This window comes from Lolium perenne, chromosome 3 (genome assembly GCF_019359855.2).
Source record: "Lolium perenne isolate Kyuss_39 chromosome 3, Kyuss_2.0, whole genome shotgun sequence".
Lineage (NCBI taxonomy): Eukaryota > Viridiplantae > Streptophyta > Magnoliopsida > Poales > Poaceae > Lolium > Lolium perenne.
This window is the reverse complement of record NC_067246.2, coordinates 308,531,131-308,551,100: the sequence shown is the minus strand read 5'-3', so window position 1 is coordinate 308,551,100 and position 19,970 is coordinate 308,531,131. Positions and strand designations below refer to the sequence as shown.

At 56.0% G+C, this 19,970-nt stretch overlaps 1 protein-coding gene across 1 annotated transcript in view; it reads right to left on the bottom strand.

Annotated features, from left to right (window-relative positions):
* Positions 1 to 12,734, bottom strand: part of LOC127345389 (uncharacterized) — a 136,115-nt gene extending 123,381 nt beyond the window's left edge. Inside the window, exons 1-4 of the mRNA XM_051371867.2 lie at positions 12,454 to 12,734; positions 12,233 to 12,338; positions 11,817 to 12,155; positions 11,553 to 11,590 (exon numbers count right to left, since the gene is read on the bottom strand). Coding sequence (XP_051227827.2) covers positions 11,553 to 11,590; positions 11,817 to 12,155; positions 12,233 to 12,338; positions 12,454 to 12,618 — 648 coding nt within the window. The 5' untranslated portion in view covers positions 12,619 to 12,734. The remainder of the gene's footprint in view (positions 1 to 11,552; positions 11,591 to 11,816; positions 12,156 to 12,232; positions 12,339 to 12,453) is intronic.
* Between the last annotated feature and the right edge of the window lie 7,236 nt (positions 12,735 to 19,970).

Genomic DNA, 19,970 nt, shown 5'->3' with positions numbered 1-19,970 from the left:
CCGGCCCGGTCGACCGGCTCCCACGCTGGAACCATCCAGTCCAAACCGGATCCGGTGTCGGTGCCAGCCGAGCCATGTCCAGTAGCCCCGGAAGCCCCACCCGGTCGTCACCCGGTCCCTGGCCCGGTCCAAACCAGACCGGCCAGTCCCAGGCCCGGTCGACCGGCCAGTCCCAGGCCCGGTCGACCGGCCCCCAGACCGGCCGAGTCCGAGTCTGTCTCGACCAGATCTATTCTGGGTCGGTTATTTTCGTAGTTTTTCGACCTGAGGTCGTCCCGGACGCCTATATAAGTGCCCAGGAAGCCCCCAAAGTTGTTTTAGACCACATTTAAGATAAACCCTAGTTCATAGTTGATTGCTTTGCAACTCTATTGAATTCCTACACCATATTGCATTGATTTGGTGAATCCCTGAAACTCTTGTGTGATCTGCTGTTCCATTGGGAATTAGAACGTTGCAACTTACCGCTTCGTGGTCGGCGGCTACGTGCGCAAGTGTGTGGAGTTGCGAATATCTTGCAGGGTTGAGAGCTGTTGCATTGGTGGCAGGGACCAATCGAGAGATCTCGTTGCGCCATACAAGTTATCATCCACTTCATCAAGTTATGTCCGTTGTGTTCACCCCGTGATCATCGTCACCACCGTTGCTTACTGAGAAGATTGGGCCACCCCTTATCACCAAGGGCCTGACCAGCCGTTGGGATGGGTTCAGGTAGAGGACCTCAGAGCTGATGCTCTCTTCATGGGTCTGATCCACCCCTTAATGGGAAGTCTTACGATTTTGTGGGGAAGTAGCTAGGTCTACATTTTGGATGATCGCCTGACTCTCAGAAGACGTGCAAAAGCGGATTGGATCGGGCTTCAAGTTTCTAACATACAACAACTAGTGGGAGGGTTCTTCAAGTACAACGTGGCGGCATGGGGAAGCACACAAACGCCGATGTGGGTCGTGCCTCGTGTGGCGGTGAAGAATCAAATAGGATGATGTTTGCTAATAAGGTTTCGCTTGTTCCAGCGTAGTGATTGCTCTTCTTGGTTAGTGGCATGTTCTATCGGGTTGCACAGCTTGGGTTAGTACTTTTCATTGGGTTTTGGGTACTCCTATTGTAACTATTTTGCACTACTTGGTGTTCAGGGACGGAGACAAGGGGGGACGAGCAGGGGCTACGCCCCCCTATGATCCTGATTTCCCTAGGAAAATAGTCATGCTTGATGCTTCTCCATGGTGTTCTGGCTAGCTTTGCCCCTTAATCAGATCATAGCACTAATACCGCCCCCTTGAGGTGAATTGCTGGCTCCGTCCCTGTTGGTGTTTGATACCTGAACTGAAGATATGTTGTATGAAGTCCCTGCGTGGACGTAGTGTTGTACTGTTGCACTTAAGTGGTGTTGTAGTTTTCATTTCATGTCATATGGCTGAACTGGTTTCGTGGCAGGTCTAATCAAACATGTTGCATTCAGAAAAAAGCAGGGCCATATAATGAACCTGAATCAAGAGACTTCGAATAAAGCTCTTAGCCAAGATGCAAGATCGGCCACTGTAAACGATCAAATAGGATGATGTTTGCTAATAAGGTTTCACTTGTTCCAGGCGTAGTGATTGCTCTTCTTGGTTAGTGGCATGTTCTATCGGGTTGCACAGCTTGGGTTAGTACTTTTCATTGGGTTTTGGGTACTCCTATTGTAACTATTTTGCACTATTTGGTGTTTGATACCTGAACTGAAGATATGTTGTATGAAGTCCCTGCGTGGACGTAGTGTTGTACTGTTGCACTTAAGTGGTGTTGTAGTTTTCATTTCATGTCATATGGCTGAACTGGTTTCGTGGCAGGTCTAATCAAACATGTTGCATTCAGAAAAAAGCTGGGCCATATAATGAACCTGAATCAAGAGACTTCGAATAAATCTCTTAGCCAAGATGCAAGATCGGCCACTGTAAACGATCAAAAAATGCAGATTTCTTTTCTAGGCAGTTTAGTTGATCAGACATTTGACTCGGTGTAGCCTCACATGCATATGTTTAGAATAAAAACACAACTCAAAGATCCGCAACCATCTCTTGGGCTAGGTCCCTCCACATAGATGTATTTATATGTTGGTAGCCCAACTTCAGCCCATGAGGTCCAAACCTCATGTACCGTAGATTGCCTCATTGAGACAGCTAGCAGATGCGGACCCACCTGTCTGAATGTCTCCAAATGCAGCTTTCATATTGGCGGGGTGCTAAATTTTTTGAAACTGAGGAAATGTCCCTTCTACTCGTGAATCCCACTGTTGTAACATCTGAACCTGGTCTCTGAGGACAAGGGTATTCTAAGACTTGTAACCCAATGTGACCATAAACCGCATGTAGCCTAAATGTATAGAGTTTCCCCCAATACAAAGATGAACGAACCCCAGATCGGCCTCCGCCTCCCCCTCCTGCTATATCCACCATCGCCCTTAGCCTACTTCATCGTCTCTCTCACCGTACACATCGTTGCTGCGCTTCTGTCACCCGGACCGTCCATTGTCCCGGCAACAACCTAGTTGGGTGTTCAACTGCACTTATATAGAAGATTCGAGTACGTAGTTAGCTTGTTATAGCAGGTACCATTTCATCCTACCTGCTAACCGAGTGTAATATAGTTTTTTTGTTCTCTACGAGGTGCGTCGTCTCAGTTCGCTTTAGTGAATAGATCGAGAGGACTACCCTCCTTTCTTAGATGCGAGAGGAATCACTGTGAGCAGTGTTTATATCTTTCCTTTTGTGTTCTATAAAACTAGGGATAAAACTATTGGAAATTGATATTAAGGGCTTGTTTGATTTGTAGGAATTACATAGGATTCTCAAAGGATTGTATTTTCTACGGTTTTTTCCCTAAACTGCCGTTTGATTTGAAGGAATAAATCTTGTACGATTATTTCCTACCAACTTCTCCAAGCCCATTCTCCTAGGAATTTTTTCATTAGGTGAGAGCTCTTGAAAAAAATCCTACGCTAGCTTAGTGAGTAACTACTAGTTTTTTAAAGCTCCAACTTGAAGTAGTAATGTCGGGGGGAAGACCCCGGGTAGGGCAATGGACGAGGAGCTGCCGGCTGGCCACTGGCCGGCTCGCGGCAAAGGCCGGCTGAGGAGCAGCCGGCTGGCGCCGTGGCCTGCTGGTACGGAAGCCGGCAGGCTCTAGGTCCTAGTCGGCCTGGCTACGGCCACCAATGCTGTAGCTGGGCCGGCTTCTACAAGCCATATCCGACTGGGGTTTGTACCTCAGACCGACTCGAGGCTGGCGAGTCTTGCACTGGAAGGAACCGGGTTGGTGATCCGGGTTCCCAAAGTCCACGCTGACTTCATCTTCCGTAAAGCGCGGGGCACTGTGGAGCAATAGTGCCACGCGCCGGACAGGCCGTCAGGGCTTACGACGATCCGTACTGGCTACAGTGGCTGACAGAGACAGGGACACCTCCTCCCCATACCGCTGACCGTGGCAGCCGGATGGGACAGGCCACGATGCCTCAACCACTCCTGACGTCACCGCCTCGGGAAGGAGCGGGAGCCGGAGCCGGCCAAGCCGGCCAGTAAACTATAGGGTCTTATATGTAAAGTGCCGGTGCCTATATAAGCCGCACTCCCCCCTCTCGTGCAGGGGATCGATCACTTATTGCTTTCACCTACCTACGGAGCTGCCCTGTGAGAGAGACCATCATCTCCCTTAGCCTCTCAGGAGCAGCCGGACACAGCTCTAGGAGCACCATTGTATTGTGTGATCATCATATACACTCATAGCAGGAGTAGAGGTTTTACCTCCATCGGAGGGCCTCGAACCTGGGTACGTCGCCGTGTCGCTCGTGCCCATACCCGCATCCGGATACCGCCGTGAGATCCCTCAGGAACCACTTCGATTAGCCACCCTATGGCATATGCCGTGACGATACCACGACATTTGGCGCCCACCGTGGGGCCTTCAGCATCCTCGGCCGGTGTCTTCATCCGGACGGGCCTCACCATCACCACCGGCGAGCGAGTCGCTTCAGGCTTGATCTGGAGATTCGGCTCCCTCAACTGCGTCAGCGACAACGCTGGCTGCTTCGCTGACCGGCCCTTCCCAGCCGGCGGCAGCGTCATCTCCTTCGGCGGTTTCGACGTCTACGTCGCCACCGTCGCACCGCCGCGCTACCCGCGGCAGGTGCTGCGCTGCGCTAGCCCTCCTCCGCGAGTCGGCAGCAGCGCTTCCGCCAGCCCCGCCGTCGTGCAAGTCATGATGGCTGGCGACGAGCTCCCCACCAAGAACCCGCGCATGCGCGGCCCCGACCTGGAGCGCAACATCGACCCCAACGCCTCCGGCTCGGGCCCGAAAGCGCCACCACCACCGTCCCGGCTGGATGCAGTCCGGGCAAAACTGAGCACCCCGCTCACGCCTGGTGCAGACCCCACCGCCATCGAGGCGGACTTGGAGGCGCATCGCCAGCTCCTCCTCAAGCAAACCGAAGAACTGGCTGCTGCTAAGCGCCAGATGGAGATCACCCAGCGCGAATACAACCGCGCCCACGGCCTCACTCCAGGCGGCGACGAGCCAAGCCGAGCCGGCCATATCCGCCGCAGGGGCCGCGACCTTGGCGCTGAGATCGCCCGCGACGGCGCTCCTTCGCCGGCTCCGGCCGCGGAGCTCCCCGTCTACAACACCCCCGACAAGAACGTGCGCGCGGCAGAAGCCGCCGCGGAAGAGCTGAACCGCCTCGAAGGCGAAGAGTTACGCCGCCAGACCAAGCGGGTGACTGAGCTGCTCAACGCAGCCAACAGACAGATCGCCGACCCCAGGTATGTCAATGCCCCCAGAGCTTCTCACGCTCGTGGAGCTGCAGGCAACGACAGGGAAGGCGCCAGGGACATGGCCGAGTCCGCCTCCCCAACACCAAGCCGGCGCCATGACTCCCGGGCCACGCACAGCTCGGGCCGGCCAAGCCACCAGCCGAGCGGCAGCAGCCGCAGCTGGGCCCCTCCAAGCCGGAACCAGGAGCAAGACTCCGGGCCCCGCCGTCATCACCGGCCGGCTCCAGAAGCAAGCGGCGCGCGCCAGCCGGCACACTCCCGGCTGGGCCCGCGCATCGAGCCCACCGACGCCCGGGACCGCCTCGATCGGCTGGTTCAATCCCGCATCACGGAAGAAGAGGGGCCAGCCGGCCCAAAGTGCTTCGGGCCGCGGATCCTCAACGAGCCCATGGTCGACGGCTTCCAGCTCCCGCGCGACACCCCCAAGTACGACGGCACCGCCAAGCCGGAGGACTGGCTGCAAGACTACTCCACCGCAGTCGGCATCGCCAAAGGCAACAAGCGCTGGGCTGTGCGCTACTCCCCCCTGATGCTACTCGGCTCCGCCCGCACGTGGCTCAACAACCTGCCAGCCGGCAGCATAAACGGCTGGCTGGACTTCGAAGCCGCCTTCATCAGCAACTTCACCGGCACTTATCGCCGGCCGGGTCGCCCCCAGCAGCTCGAGATGTGCAAGCAGGGCCCCGACGAGACGGATCGCGCGTACCTGACGCGTTGGTGCGAGATGCGCAACTCTTGCGAGGGCGTGCACGAGATGCAGGCCATCAGCTTCTTCATGGGAGGCTGTCGGCCCAACACCATGCTGTGGCACAAGCTACGCCGCAGCGGGCCCAAGACGATGGCCGCCTTGATGGTCATCGCAGACAAGTACGCGCTGGCAGAGGAAGCCGGCAAGGCGCCGGCTGATATTTCACCGGCTCCAGCAAGGCGGGACAACAACAGGCCGGCTGAGCACAAGCCGGCCGAGGGCGGCTCGCATGGCAGCCGGCGGGACAACTACCGCGGCAAGCGTCACAGCGACCAGCCGGACCGCCGGTACGGCTCCGCCCACGTAGCCGCCGTGGCAGACAACGCGGCAGGCGGCAGCCGCCGCCAGAAGCAAGACCGGCAGTGGAAGCCGAAGTACACCTTTGAGCAAATGCTCGACTCGCCGTGCAAGTACCACAGCGGCAAGAACCCCTCCAACCACACCACCCGCGACTGCCACTTCATGAAGCGGCTGACAAGCGGTGAACCCCTACCGCCTCCCCCCCCGCCCCCACCAGCCGGCGGGCCGGGTGGCCAAGCCGGCGCAGAGAACGCCAACCTCGAGCACCACGAGGCTAACCAAGTGCACCATGGCGGCCGATATCTGGCCGAAGACGCCACCTACATCGTCTTCACCTCCGAGCCCGAGGACAGGACGAGCCAAGAGCGCCGTTCCCTCGAGGTCAACGCGGTCATACCGCCGGTCCCCGGTACCTAAACTGGTCGAGCAGGCCATCACTTTTGATCGCCGCGACACACCGGCTGTCCTGCCGAAGCCGGGCAGCTACGCCATGGTCCTCGACCCCACCATCGGCACAACCCGGCGCAGCGTGCGTTTTTCGCGCGTCCTCATCGACGGCGGCAGCAGCATCAACATCCTCTACCGCGACACCGCCCGCAAGCTGGGCATCCAGGAGGCCGAGTTGCGCCCCACCCCCACCGTCTTCCATGGCATCGTGCCAGGCCATTGCTGCCAGCCGATCGGCCGGATCACGCTGGAGGTGATGTTCGGGCAGCCGGACCACTTCCGCACAGAGAATCGAGTTCGAGGTGGTGGACCTCGTGAGTCCCTACCACGCGCTCCTGGGCAGGCCGGCCCTGACCAAGTTCATGGCGGTGCCCCACTATGGGTACCTGAAGATGAAGCTGCCTGGCCCCAAGGGGGTCATTACCGTAGCCGGCGACTATCGCCGCTCCATGGACTGCGCCACGCAGAGCTCCAAGATGGCCCAGACGCTGGTCATCGCCACCGAGAAGCAGCTCATCCACGACGCCGTTGCCCTCGCCAAAGCCGCGCAGACAGACATGCCGGCTGCGGGCAGCCCGGCTGGGACGACTCACTTCCAGCCGGCCGACAACACCAAGAAGATCCTGCTGGACCCGGCGCAGCCGGACAAGTTCGTCACCATCGGCGCCGGCTTGAACAAGAAATAGGAAAGCGAGCTCACCAGCTTCCTCCGTGAGAATCGGGACATCTTCGCATGGACTCCAAGAGACATGCCGGGTGTGCCGAGGGAGTTGGCTGAGCACCACCTCCACGTCCGGCCTGAGGCCAAGCCGGTGAAGCAGCCTCTCAGGCGCTTCGCCGAAGAACGAAGGAAGGCCATCGGTGAAGAAATCGCCCGGCTCCTAGCTGCCGGCTTCATCATGGAAGTGCTGCACCCGGACTGGTTGGCGAACCCGGTCCTGGTTTTGAAGAAGAACGGCTCCTGGCGCATGTGTATCGACTACACCAGCCTGAACAAGGCGTGCCCAAAGGATCCCTTTCCCCTGCCGCGTATAGATCAAGTTATAGACTCGACTGCCGGCTGTGAACTGTTGTCTTTCCTAGATGCCTATTCAGGCTACCACCAGATTCCTTTGAATCCGGCTGATCAAATAAAGACTTCGTTCATTACCCCGTACGGGGCTTACTGCTACACGACTATGCCGTTCGGCTTGAAAAATGCAGGCGCCACCTACCAAAGGTGCATGCAAAAATGCTTGCAGGATCAAATCGGCAGAAACGTTCACGCATATGTGGATGATGTCGTTGTAAAGACCAAGGAGACGACTACCCTCCTTGATGACCTGAGAGAAAACTTCACCAATCTGAGAAGATTCCGGATGAAGCTCAACCCGGCCAAGTGCACATTCGGCGTGCCGTCTGGCCAGCTCCTTGGCTACCTCGTCTCTCAGTGAGGGATCGAAGCCAACCCGGACAAGATCAGTGCCCTGGAGAAGATGGAACTGCCACAGTGCCTCAAGGACGTCCAGAAGTTTGCTGGCTGCCTGGCTTCCTTGAGCCGCTTTGTCAGCCGGCTGGGGGAGAAGGCACTGCCCCTGTATCAATTGATGAGGAAGGCGGACAAATTCGTCTGGTCACCGCAGGCGGATGAAGCTTTCCGTGACTTGAAGCGCGTGCTCTCAACCGCGCCAATCCTTGCAACGCCGGCTTCAATGGAGCCGATGCTGTTGTACATCGCAGCCACCAACCGAGTGGTTAGCGTCATCCTGGTGGTGGAGCGCAAAGAAGCCGAAAACAGAGAGCAGCTGGTCCAGCGCCCAGTCTATTACCTCAGCGAAGTGCTCTCCCAGTCGAAGCAAAACTACCCCCACTACCAGAAGGTCACCTACGGCGTGTACATGGCGGCCAAGAAGCTCAAGCACTACTTCCAAGAGCACCCCATCAGGGTGGTTGCCACAGTGCCCTTGGCGGAAATCATAGGCAGCAAGGATGCCAACGGCCGGGTTGCCAAGTGGGCCCTGGAGCTAGCCGCCCACACCATCCTCTACGAGCCACGCACAGCCATCAAGTCGCAGATCCTAGCCGACTTCTTCGTCGACTGGGCTGAGATGCGATACACTGCCGCTGTGCCGGATTCCACACCTTTGGAAGATGCACTTCGACGGCTCGAAGATGCGCAATGGCCTGGGAGCCGGCATCGTCATCACCTCTCCCAAGGGAGACCGGCTGGACTACGTCCTGCAGATCCACTTCGCCGCATCCAACAATGTGGCGGAGTATGAAGCGCTCATTCATGGGCTGAAGCTGGCCAAGGAGATTGGCGTGCGTCGCATACTCTGCTTCGGCGACTCCGACTTGGTCATACAGCAAGCATCCGCGGCGGGACGCGAAGGACGCCAACATGGCCTCATACCGCTTCCATGTCCAACAGTTATCCGGCTTCTTCGACGGCTGCGAATTCCACCACGTGCCACGAGCAAACAACGAGGCGGCTGATGCCTTATCCAAGATTGGCTCAACCCGGCAAGCTATTCCGCCGGGTGTCGCCTTGGCGGTTCTCAAGAAGCCGTCCATCATACCGTCACCGGACTCGGATTCAATATTCGTGCCGGCTGACCCGGGGGCTGCTCAGCCGAACCCGGGGGCTTCATCGCCCAAGTCGGGGCTAACAAGCCGAACCCGCCGGCTAGCATGCCGAACCCGGGGACTTCTCAGTCCAACTCGGGGGCTTCATCGCCAAACTCGGGGGCTAGCAAGCCGAACCCGCCGGCTAGCAAGCCGAACCCGGCGACCATGCAGTCGAACCCGGAAGCTCCCACGCAGGAGGCCCTGTTGGTTAGCGTATTCGAGATAAGATGCGTACCTTCATGGGCACAAGAATTCCTCTCCTACCTCACCAATGGTGTGCTGCCTGATGATAGAGTCCAGGCCAGGCAGATTGAGAGAAGGGCCAAGGCCTATACCATCATCAACCACCAGCTGTACAAACGCAGCGTAAGTGGGGTGTTCCAGCGGTGCGTCGAGCCGGCTGAAGGGATTGAACTCCTACGGGAAATCCATCAAGGAGAGTGTGGACATCACGCCTCATCCAGAGCCATAGTGGCCAAAGCCTTCCGGCACGGTTTTTGCGGCCGATTGCGCTCGTAGACGCAGAAGATTTGGTGAAGAAGTGCAACGGCTGTCAGCGCTTCGCAAAGCAGAGACACCAGCCGGCTTCCGCCTTGAAAACCATCCCCATCACATGGCCATTTGCCGTATGGGGCTTGGATATGGTAGGCCCATTCAGAACAGCGCGAGGCGGCATGACACATCTCTTGGTGATGATTGACAAATTCACCAAGTGGATCGAAGCCAAGCCAATCAAGAAACTGGACGGGTCCACAGCCGTCACATTCCTCAAGGAAATCATTGTGAGATTCGGCTACCCCCACACCATCATCACCGACAACGGCACCAACTTCTCCCAAGGCATCTTCTCTCGCTATTGCGGGGAAATGGGGATCCGGATGGCCCTATCTTCTGTGGCACACCCAGAGTCCAACGGACAAGTGGAGAAGGCTAACGGCTTAGTCCTAGCCGGCATCCGGCCCCCGGCGGGTGGAGCCGCTCGAGCGAGCAGCCGGCTGCTGGATCGAAGAACTGCCCAATGTGCTGTGGAGCCTGCGCACAACGACAAACCGCTCAGTCGGCTTCACACCATTTTTCCTCGTATACGGGGCCGAGGCCGTCCTGCCGACTGATATCGAGCATGATGCGCCAAGGATCAAGCTCTACACAGAAGCCGAAGCCAAAGAAGCTCGCGAAGATGGAGTTGACCTGGTCGAAGAGGCCCGGCTGCTGGCTGAGTCTAGATCTACTATCTACCAGCAAAGCCTCCGACGCTATCACAGCCGGAAGGTCCAGCCCTTAGCATTCCGAGAAGGAGACCTAGTGCTCCGGCTGATCCAGAGGACAGCCGGACAGCATAAACTATCATCCCCATGGGAGGGTCCCTTCATCGTGAGCAAGGCGGTAGGCAATGATTCCTACTATCTCATAGATGCCCAAGAGGCTAGAGAAAACAAGCCGGACAAGGCTGACGAGGAGACTAAACGTCCCTGGAATGTCAGGTTACTCCGCCCATTTTACACATGAGAGCAAGAATGTATGTATCCCTTGTATCCCTTTTGTGAGTTATGAAAAAGCTTGCGCCAAGAGCGCCGTTTCCGACAAGTTTTTCGCGTACTTTACCTTGTTTCGCCAATTGGCTTGAACCCTCTCACGCGGTCGGCTCAGTAACGTGATCCGGTTTCCGACAGCCGGCTTCCGATCCAGCTACAGACCGCAACCCGGCTGTCCGGCTGGCGGGAGTAAGGCCTAGGGAGCCGGCACGCGAAAAACGACTAAGGGAAAGAGTAAAAGCGAGTTGACTTGCAACTTTTCATAAAAGTGCCGGATTGCCGAATTCAGCCCGTTCGACTGAAATACTGTCGGCCTCACCCAGCGGCCCGCTCTTGATCCGGCGACGGATCGCAAGTCGGACGTACGACCGGCAAGAGCACAGCCAAAGAATGGGGCGGATGGGAAAAAGCGAACGAGTCGAAAGAAAGCAACTCGGCACACAAATGATTAACAAACACATTAAAGTGTGACATAATTAAAGGGCGATAATATTCATACATCTGCACCCGGCATCCCGGGGATTTAATAAATTGTCTTGGCAAAACAACTGGAAAGCAGAAATCTAAGCCGGAGGGGCATCAGCGGAGCCGGCTGCCGGGTCATCCTCGGGCACGTCGTCCGCCTCTTCGTCCTCAGCCTCCTCCTCCTCGTCGTCGGGACGGCGGATTCGGGTCCGCGATGAAGACGGACTTGTCGACGAAGTCGGCAATGGCGCAGGCGCGGGCAAGCCGAGCAGCCTTGTTCTCCGCCGGGAGCTTGTCCTCCACGCCGGCGCGCCGGCACTCCAGCTGGTCGAGGCTAACCTCGTTATACCAGGAAAGCACAAAAGATAGCGCCATATCGGCTCCGGCGCGCGTGGCCGACTCCTTCCAGTCCAAGAAGCGGTCGGGAGCCCTCTCCAGCCAAGCGATGAGATTGGAGAGATCTTCCGGCAGCGTCTCCGTCGGCCACAGCAGTCGGATCAGCTCCTCCGCCGCCTTCCGCAGCTCCCAGCCAAGCTTGGTGACCGGCTCCACGCGGGCGGCGATGGACGCCGCGGATAGTCGTCCATGGTGAAGCGATCGGAGCTCGCTCCCCGGTGGCCTGCCGGTGATCCTCCCGCGCCACCAACCGCCGCTAACGCCTCCTCCTGCGCCTCAGGGAAGGCCGCTGCAAAGAAGAAAAGCATGTCAGAAGCCATCAAAGCCGAAATAAGCTGAAAAATGCAAATTTTCGAAGTCCTAAAGTAAGCCTGGCGGCAGCCGGCAAGATCCGACTGCCCCCAGCCCGAAGATGGAGATATCGAAAAAATCAAGTTTCTGCCGCCGGCTGCCAACCTAAGCCGGCAGCCGACGGCCGAAAGCCGGCAAAAGGGAAGGCATAAGACAAAACTCACCCGCCAAGCCGCGGTCGAGCGCGCTAAGTTCCCCCAACCACCGCTTGGCGGTGGCCGACAGCTCGTTGGACTTGGTGGTCACCTCCTGCTGGAGCGAAAGCCGTTGCCGCTCCACCTCCTCCAACCGCTTGCTCAGACCCTCCAGCTTTTCCTCCTGCTCCTTCTTGAGGGCGGCAAGTTCCTTGAGATGGTTAGCCTCAAGAAGGCGCAGCCGTTTCAGCTCCCCGTCAGCCACCTTCAGCTTGGCGGCAGCAGCCCGGTTCGCCTCCTCACTTGTGGCGCATTGAGCGCGGGCAACCCGGAGGTCCGACTCCAGCTGTGGGATCCGGGCGGCCTCAGCTGCAAGCCGGCAAAAATGGGCCGTCAGTAAAAAAGAAACTCACAGGAAAAGCAAGTCAAAAGAGAGAAGGCCTCACCCTTGACAGCCTCCAGCTCGCGAGCCAAGCCGGCTCGCTCGATCTTGGCCTTGTGGTAACTAGTCACCACCTTGTTGTACAAGACGGTGCGTCGCTCCGTAACCGCCTGAAAGAAACAATCAGATATCCAGACGAAACCCGGACCGGCTCCAAGCAGCCGGACCATGCCTCGGAGGGCTACCAGGATAATAACAAAATTGCAAAAACAAGAAGACACCTACCTTGTCAGCATCCTCCAGCGTTGCTAGCTGGGCAAGGGCCTCGGCGGCCTTGTTCTTAAGGCTGGCCCGGTAGCCGGAGAAGACCACCTTCATGGGCGCCGCACCAGGCTGTCCCTCCCGGCTGAACACCTCGCAAGTATCCGCCTTGTGCCACGCAGCCTCCATGGTTCCAGCCGAGCCAAGGCTGGAGTCAGAGGCAGACGGCACATGCAGCAGCCGGGCCCCCTTGGCCACATGAAGGCCCTCAGTTGGGCCCGGCGGGCCCTTCGTCCTCACCAGCGCCCGGGAGTCGGCATCCTTCGAGCGCGCTGGCTCCTCCCTCGCCGGCTCCTTCCCGGTCGGCTCCCTCCTCGTCGGCTCCGAAGCTGGAGGCGGCGCGGTCGAAGCAGTCGGCCCGGTGGGAGCCGTCGCATCCGGCGCTTGAGGTGCTCCTTCCGGAGAGCTCTCCAGCACCACGACGTTGGGCGCGGGCCCGCCGACTCCGGTCGAAGGCGGCGCAGCCCCACCAGCTCCAGCTCCAGCCCGCAGATGGCATGCCCCTGCCGGCTCGGCTGCTGCTCCACAAACGGGGCGCGGCGCGGGAACATGTCGTCTAGGGTCGGCCGGCGCGCCGACTGACCCTGGTCTCCGCCGCCAGGCGCGGCAGAAGAAGACGCCCCCGCAGAAGGCGGCGTGGCCGCAGGCGGCACGTTAGCAGCCGGCGGCGTGCGCGCGCGTGCCGAAGGTTGCGGGGTTGGCTCCCTCCTCTGCCGCTGAAGCGGCGACGTGACGGGAGGAGCCTGCCGAGAGCCGCCTCCCTGGGTAAACTTAATCGCGGCCCTAGTTGAACAAGCAAGAAAAGATAAGTACAGAGAGGAAGGAAAGAAAAGGAATCAAACAACAAAGGAAAAAGAACTCACCCGGCTTTCTCCGGGACCTTCTTGGCGCCGGCCCGGCGCTGTTTCTTGGCCCTCGCCTCCGAAGCGGCCGTAGACCCGACGCCGGCCCGCTTCCTCCCCTTCGGCGCAGAAGTCGCCGTGTTCGTAGGCGGCGCCGCGCGCAGAGGCACCGCCGGGATGGGACCCGTGCCGGATTGGGCCGGCTCCTGCTCCTGCTCCTGCTCCTGCTCATGCTCAGGCGAAGGCGGCGGGTTATGCTCCCCCTGGCCGCCCTGATCCTGCACCACCGGCAGATCGTCGTCGCCGGCTTGGTCGCCGGCTAGGTCAGCCGGGTCGATGTGATCCGGCGTCCAGACCTTCGTCGCCAAGTCGCCATCCTCGATGCCTTGGCGGGTGAAAAGCTGAAAACAACAAGATAAATATCAAGTCGGCCACGCAGCCGCAAGCCGGAAGACGGCAAAAAACGTTAAACTTACCAGTTCAGGCGGCTGCTCCCGGTTGTAAGGCGGCAGCCCCCAATTCCAGTTGCCCGGCATGTTGGCCTTGGTGATGTTGTTCACCCGGTGAGCCACCTGGGACTTGGAGAGCTCCACCTTCGACGTCCGTGTCGGGTCGAGCCGGCCGGACATATGGCCGATCTTGTGGACGCGCCACTGGAGCGGTATGACCCGGCGCGAGATGTAGGTGCAGAGGAGGTCCTCGGCACTCAGCCGGCCCTCCGCGACGCACTGGCCCAGGAAGTCCCACAGGAGGTTCACCTCCGCGTCCGGGTCCGAGGACTTGGCGTTGAAGCCCCAGTTGATCCGGCCGACTGGCGGAGCCGGGTTGTATTCCGGCAGGTTGAGGTGGTCGAAGGCCGGGCTCTCGTTCCGCACGTAAAAGAAAGACATCTGCCAATTCTTTACAGAATCGACAGTCGGAATCCGCGGGAAGGACGTACCCGTGCGAGGATAGATGGAGGCGGCGCCGCAGGTCCTCAGGCGGCCTTCGGTCGTCTGCGCCTTGATGTAGAAGAGCCGGCTCCAAAACTCCACGTCCGGCCACAAGCCGGCGTAGCCCTCCATGAAGGCCATGTAGCAGCTGAGGAGGATCATGGCGTTGGCCGGCAGGTGATGCGGCTGCAGGCCGAAGTGGTCGAGAAACCGGCGGAAGAAGTTGGAAGCCGGCAGACCCAATCCGCGGTCGAGATGCGCGCCGAAGACCACGCGTTCGCCGGGCTCCGGCAGAGGCTCCTTCTCCGCGCCCGGCGCCCTGGTGATCACCCCCGCCGGGATGCGGCGGAGGCGCACGAGCCGGGCAATGTCGTCGTCCTGCATATAGGAACCCTTCCAGGAGCCGCTCGGCTGGGCCATCGAGGACGAAGAAGAAGAGGAGGACCAGGAGAGGCGGAAGGGCGAAGAAGAGCCGCTCCTCGCCGGAGGAGATCGCGGTGGAGAAGGGCGCGCCGTCGATGCGCGTGGCCCCGTGGCGCTGGATTGGCGGGTTTGCGGCGGCGGCTCGGCGGAGGATCGTCGGGGCAACCGCTCGCTGAGGTTCGCCAGAAGAACGGAAGAGGAACGGCGGCGGAGCAGCGAAGAGCTCGGGTGAAGAGAAGGAGCGAGGCAGGAGCGCAAGGAGGAAGAAAGGGGCAAGTGCCGCCTCGGTACCGCCCCCGCGGCATTTATAGCCGACCGCGGCGGGCGGTTGGCCTCCAAGTGGCCGACGTGGGCCACGTCTCCGGATTTACTGCGCCGTAACTCCTCCCACGACCGCTACCGTTACCAGAAACGGCCACACCACGTCGCCCACTACCGCACCGGATCCGGAGGGACATTGATGTGACCAGACGAACCGACCGCCAGGCCAGGCGTCAGACCGGTCAAGTCGGGCGCAAGGCCCGAGGCGGCGGAGACTCCGGCGCGCCGCAAGCCGGAGCCGGACGATAAGTTCCACTCGAGCCAAAATTCGTCAGCAAGGCGGAGGCGCCATCAGATCTTGCGAGAAAGCAAAAACTGTACAAGTGTAAAAAGTGGCCGGCTAGAAGCAGCCGGCAGGAACGAGCCGGATGAGGGCGCAGCCGGCTGAATGGAAATTCTCGGTCGGCCCCTCCAAGTGCCGTCTAATATATTCGAGGAGCCAGGAAAACCTGCCTAGGTCCTTCTAAATGCAGGACCTTGCCAGCTTCGGGGGCTAATGTCGGGGGGAAGACCCCGGGTAGGGCAATGGACGAGGAGCTGCCGGCTGGCCACTGGCCGGCTCGCGGCAAAGGCCGGCTGAGGAGCAGCCGGCTGGCGCCGTGGCCGGCTGGTACGGAAGCCGGCAGGCTCTAGGTCCTAGTCGGCCTGGCTACGGCCACCAATGCTGTAGCTGGGCCGGCTTCTACAAGCCATATCCGACTGGGGTTTGTACCTCAGACCGACTCAAGGCTGGCGAGTCTTGCACTGGAAGGAACCGGGTTGGTGATCCGGGTTCCCAAAGTCCACGCTGACTTCATCTTCCGTAAAGCGCGGGGCACTGTGGAGCAATAGTGCCACGCGTCGGACAGGCCGTCAGGGCTTACGACGATCTGTACTGGCTACAGTGGCTGACAGAGACAGGGACACCTCCTCCCCATACCGCTGACCGTGGCAGCCGGATGGGACAGGCCACGATGCCTCAACCACTCCTGACGTCACCGCCTCGGGAAGGAGCGGGAGCCGGAGCCGGCCAAGCCGGCCAGTAAACTATAGGGTCTTATATGTAAAGTGCCGGTGCCTATATAAGCCGCACTCCCCCCTCTCGTGCAGGGGATCGATCACTTATTGCTTTCACCTACCTACGGAGCTGCCCTGTGAGAGAGACCATCATCTCCCTTAGCCTCTCAGGAGCAGCCGGACACAGCTCTAGGAGCACCATTGTATTGTGTGATCATCATATACACTCATAGCAGGAGTAGAGGTTTTACCTCCATCGGAGGGCCTCGAACCTGGGTACGTCGCCGTGTCGCTCGTGCCCATACCCGCATCCGGATACCGCCGTGAGATCCCTCAGGAACCACTTCGATTAGCCACCCTATGGCATATGCCGTGACGATACCACGACAAGTAATATTGTAATGATTGATAGTTTCTCTAGTTTTTCTAGGCTGACATCAAACAACAATACTACGAATTCCCATAGGATTTAATGGAACATGCCATACCAATCCTACAATTTTCGTATCCCTCTATTTTTCCTACCCTATGAATCAAACAAGCCCTAAGTAGTGCCGAAACAGTATTTTCGGTGAAAGAACTACCTGGTTGATCATGATTTATTTGATTTGTAGTCCCAAACACGAGTTTTTCTGCTTGGTTTGTTCCTTTTGTTCGTTACTGACACACACATAATATAGGTTTCAAGAAAGCTTCCCATAGAAATGGATGGTAAAAGGGGAGGCTCATCAACGAAGGGAAGCAAGAGAATAGTGGCATCTCAGACACCTGAAGGTGATAATGATCTTGCACTCTCATCACAAGATGTGCCCAAGGTCTTCCATTCCCACTTGCCATTTTATATCTATATTTGATTGCGGAGGCCAATTAATTGTTGTCTTGCTTGCTTCAAATTGACCGATGTTGTTCTTCTTACTGGGGGATGAAGAAACATACTGGAAGCAACAAAAGTAGGGCTAACCAGCGGCCTCCAGATGGAATCTCGATCAATCCTAGAACAAAAAGACCATTTGCAGGCGTGTCAACTGTTAGACGTACCTTCTCCAGACAATCAACTTTGCAATCACCGACTAGATCTGAAATGGGTAGCTACGGAAGTGCTAAATCAAGATCTAAACGGTGTAAAACGGGTCAGAGCCCAGTGCCGCACACATCCTCACTTTTGAAACATTCTCTTGTTCAAGATATTACCGTAAGCTTACTGCATTTACCAAGATGTACTGTCAAGTGCTTTACATACAGTTTATGATAGCTTTGGTTGCATGATGGCCACGCAAAGACTTCCTCCCTAACACATGTAATGCTGATACAGGACAAGCCATTACAGCTACTAAACTCACTGATGAGTCAACTAAGATTCACAATGTTGCTAAAGGCATGTTTCCTGTATTTAGACTTTCACTTCCATGTGTACCGATGTGGGAATTACCGTTTGGGTACCCAACATTAGTCTACCTCCGTTGGCCCAACTAGGGGCCCACGAAGATTACCCAAGATCAAGGTGGGCCCATATGTCAGTTGCAATGAAGGAGACCAATTAGAAGATGGATTCTTGACGAACAAGGAAAGAATGCGTCAATAAAGGAAAGGATAGATTAGATCTCAATGTAACCTAGTCGAGTCCGGACATGACTCTCGAGACTTGGCCTACTATATAAAGGCCAGGCGAGGGTCTGCCGAACTCAGAAGAAGAACAATACACGAAATCATCGCAACTTAGCACACAAACCCTAGAATCATTGCATATCGGCTACCCCATTGCAACCTGTTTTACTCGATAAATCAAGATCATACAAGCAGGAAGTAAGGGTTTTACCTCATCTAGGGCCCCGAACCTGGGTAAATCTCTCACCCTGTTTGTTTGGTATCCGATGTCTCGTGTTAGCTTGCAGGATTCCATCAACCCCAAGCCCCTCATGGTGGACATTGCCGAGGAGCTCCCTCGACATGTACCACCATAATGTACAATTTTTATATATATATTGATCTAGACACCGAAGTAGATGATCTCGCTGGACGGGGACACAACATGGAAAAAGGACCCAAATGGATGTCCCGACCTTTGCGTGGCAAACTCCCAATCGTCATTCCAAAAGGGAAGACTATGCCTGAGTCAGCTTTCATCACTGCAAAGTTTGCCAGAGAATGCAACAACGTAGTCAGGAATCATGTGCTTGTGTGTTCACATTGGAATTAGTACAAAGATGATACTCGGCTTCTCGGTGACTATTACGGTGAAGTTGCGGTATGTACGTACTGAAGTCCTTTTCTCCCCTGTAATGTTTATATTAAGATTCTAATTTTTGGAGATATCACTCTTATATTCATGTTCTTTCATGTCACTAGTCCAAGTTTGTGGTGGACATAAATGTGTCAATGGTAAAAACGGCATGTACAAAGCTTCTTTAGAAAGTCCTTCGGCAATGTCGGTACTTCCTAAAAAAGCAGTACTTCTACAACATGGATCGTCCCATCCCGAAAGAAAGTCCCGTTGCATCGATGAGTAACAATGAATGTAAAGCGCTTGTGGACCACTAGAATAATCCCCAAATTATTGTCAATTCTTTTTCTACAACCAATTCTTTGCCTTGTACATTATTATGTCTACAGTTACTAATTCTACCATTCGAGCAGAAGATATGTGCTAAAAGAAAGAAAAACCCGTGAAATGCTCTAGTTTCATCAAGCAACTGGGTCACCCAACTATGTAGTGCATCTACAAAATTTGGTAAGCCAAAACCTGTTTGTAATTCAACGGAATATTGTGATGGATGTTTCAAGTTTCTTGTCTATTTACTTTCATTTTCGCTTAATGCATTGCATGATAATTCTACGTTGATCACATTCATTGCATTACTATGTATTTTACAATTCTGTGCTGGCGTATGTTATTAAGTTTTTGTACCATATCCATTACATGATGTTTTTGCCACCTTCATGTTGTTTTTGTTTAATTATTTCAAGGATAGCTGCAGGCCAATTGAACTAAAATCATGTATGAGCTTTTGTGCACATTGTACCCTTGTACCATGTCCACGTAGAACCTGCAAGCTTGCTTCATGTATGTCTATTATTTCAGGGAGACGCGTACAATAATAAAGAGCCCACTCCATTGGAAATATTCAAGGAGTGTCACTTCATCCGGAAAATGGCTTCTCCACCGCAGTACAATATGCAATTGTAAGTAAGCTTTTGTCTCCATGTAAGTTGAATGTTGTACCCTGCTGCTTTTGATAACCTTTGATTTTCTTAATTGCAAACCATGGTTGAGATGGAAAAGCAGCTCTCTGAACCTACGGCAGATGGAGGACAAAAGAGTGAGGCTAAGGTTATATTCGAGGTCCTCCCAAAGAATACAACCAAACCTAGTTTTCTTCAAAATGTGGGGCGCGTGTGTTCATATGGATCAAATATTAGCAACCTGAGTGCATATCAGGAAATAGAGAAGAGGGGAAGAGCAAAGCTGCTGGTTATTGTGAGCAGTCAGCGTGACCAAATTGATGAGCTTAGTAGCGAGGTAGAAGAAGGAGAAAGGAATCACGCCATCATGGAGGCAAGGATTGAGCAGTTACACAAGATAATGCTCAAGCAAAGTTAGAAATTCTAACCCAGGTAACATGGTGACCTGGTGGTGCAATGTTCGACGATTGAACTGTCATCTTTTCTCTCCTCAGTGATGCGGTGGTGCTAACTAAACTGTCATTCTGATGCTGCTCGTTGGACTAAGATTATATTCTATTTTAGATACAATACGGATGTTACTTGTAATATGTATGCGTATGTATTTTTATCCTGTAGCGCTCTGTTCTGCAGGTTTGTGCGAGCCACTATTGGGCTCGAATGTTTATGGGCCGATTTTCTCTGCGCAGGTGGGCCGCGAGAGACATTATTAACGTGTTGTAATAATTAGTCGGGCCAAATTTTGTAAAGTGGCCTTCTTTTGCTGGGTTATTTTGTACATCCTAAA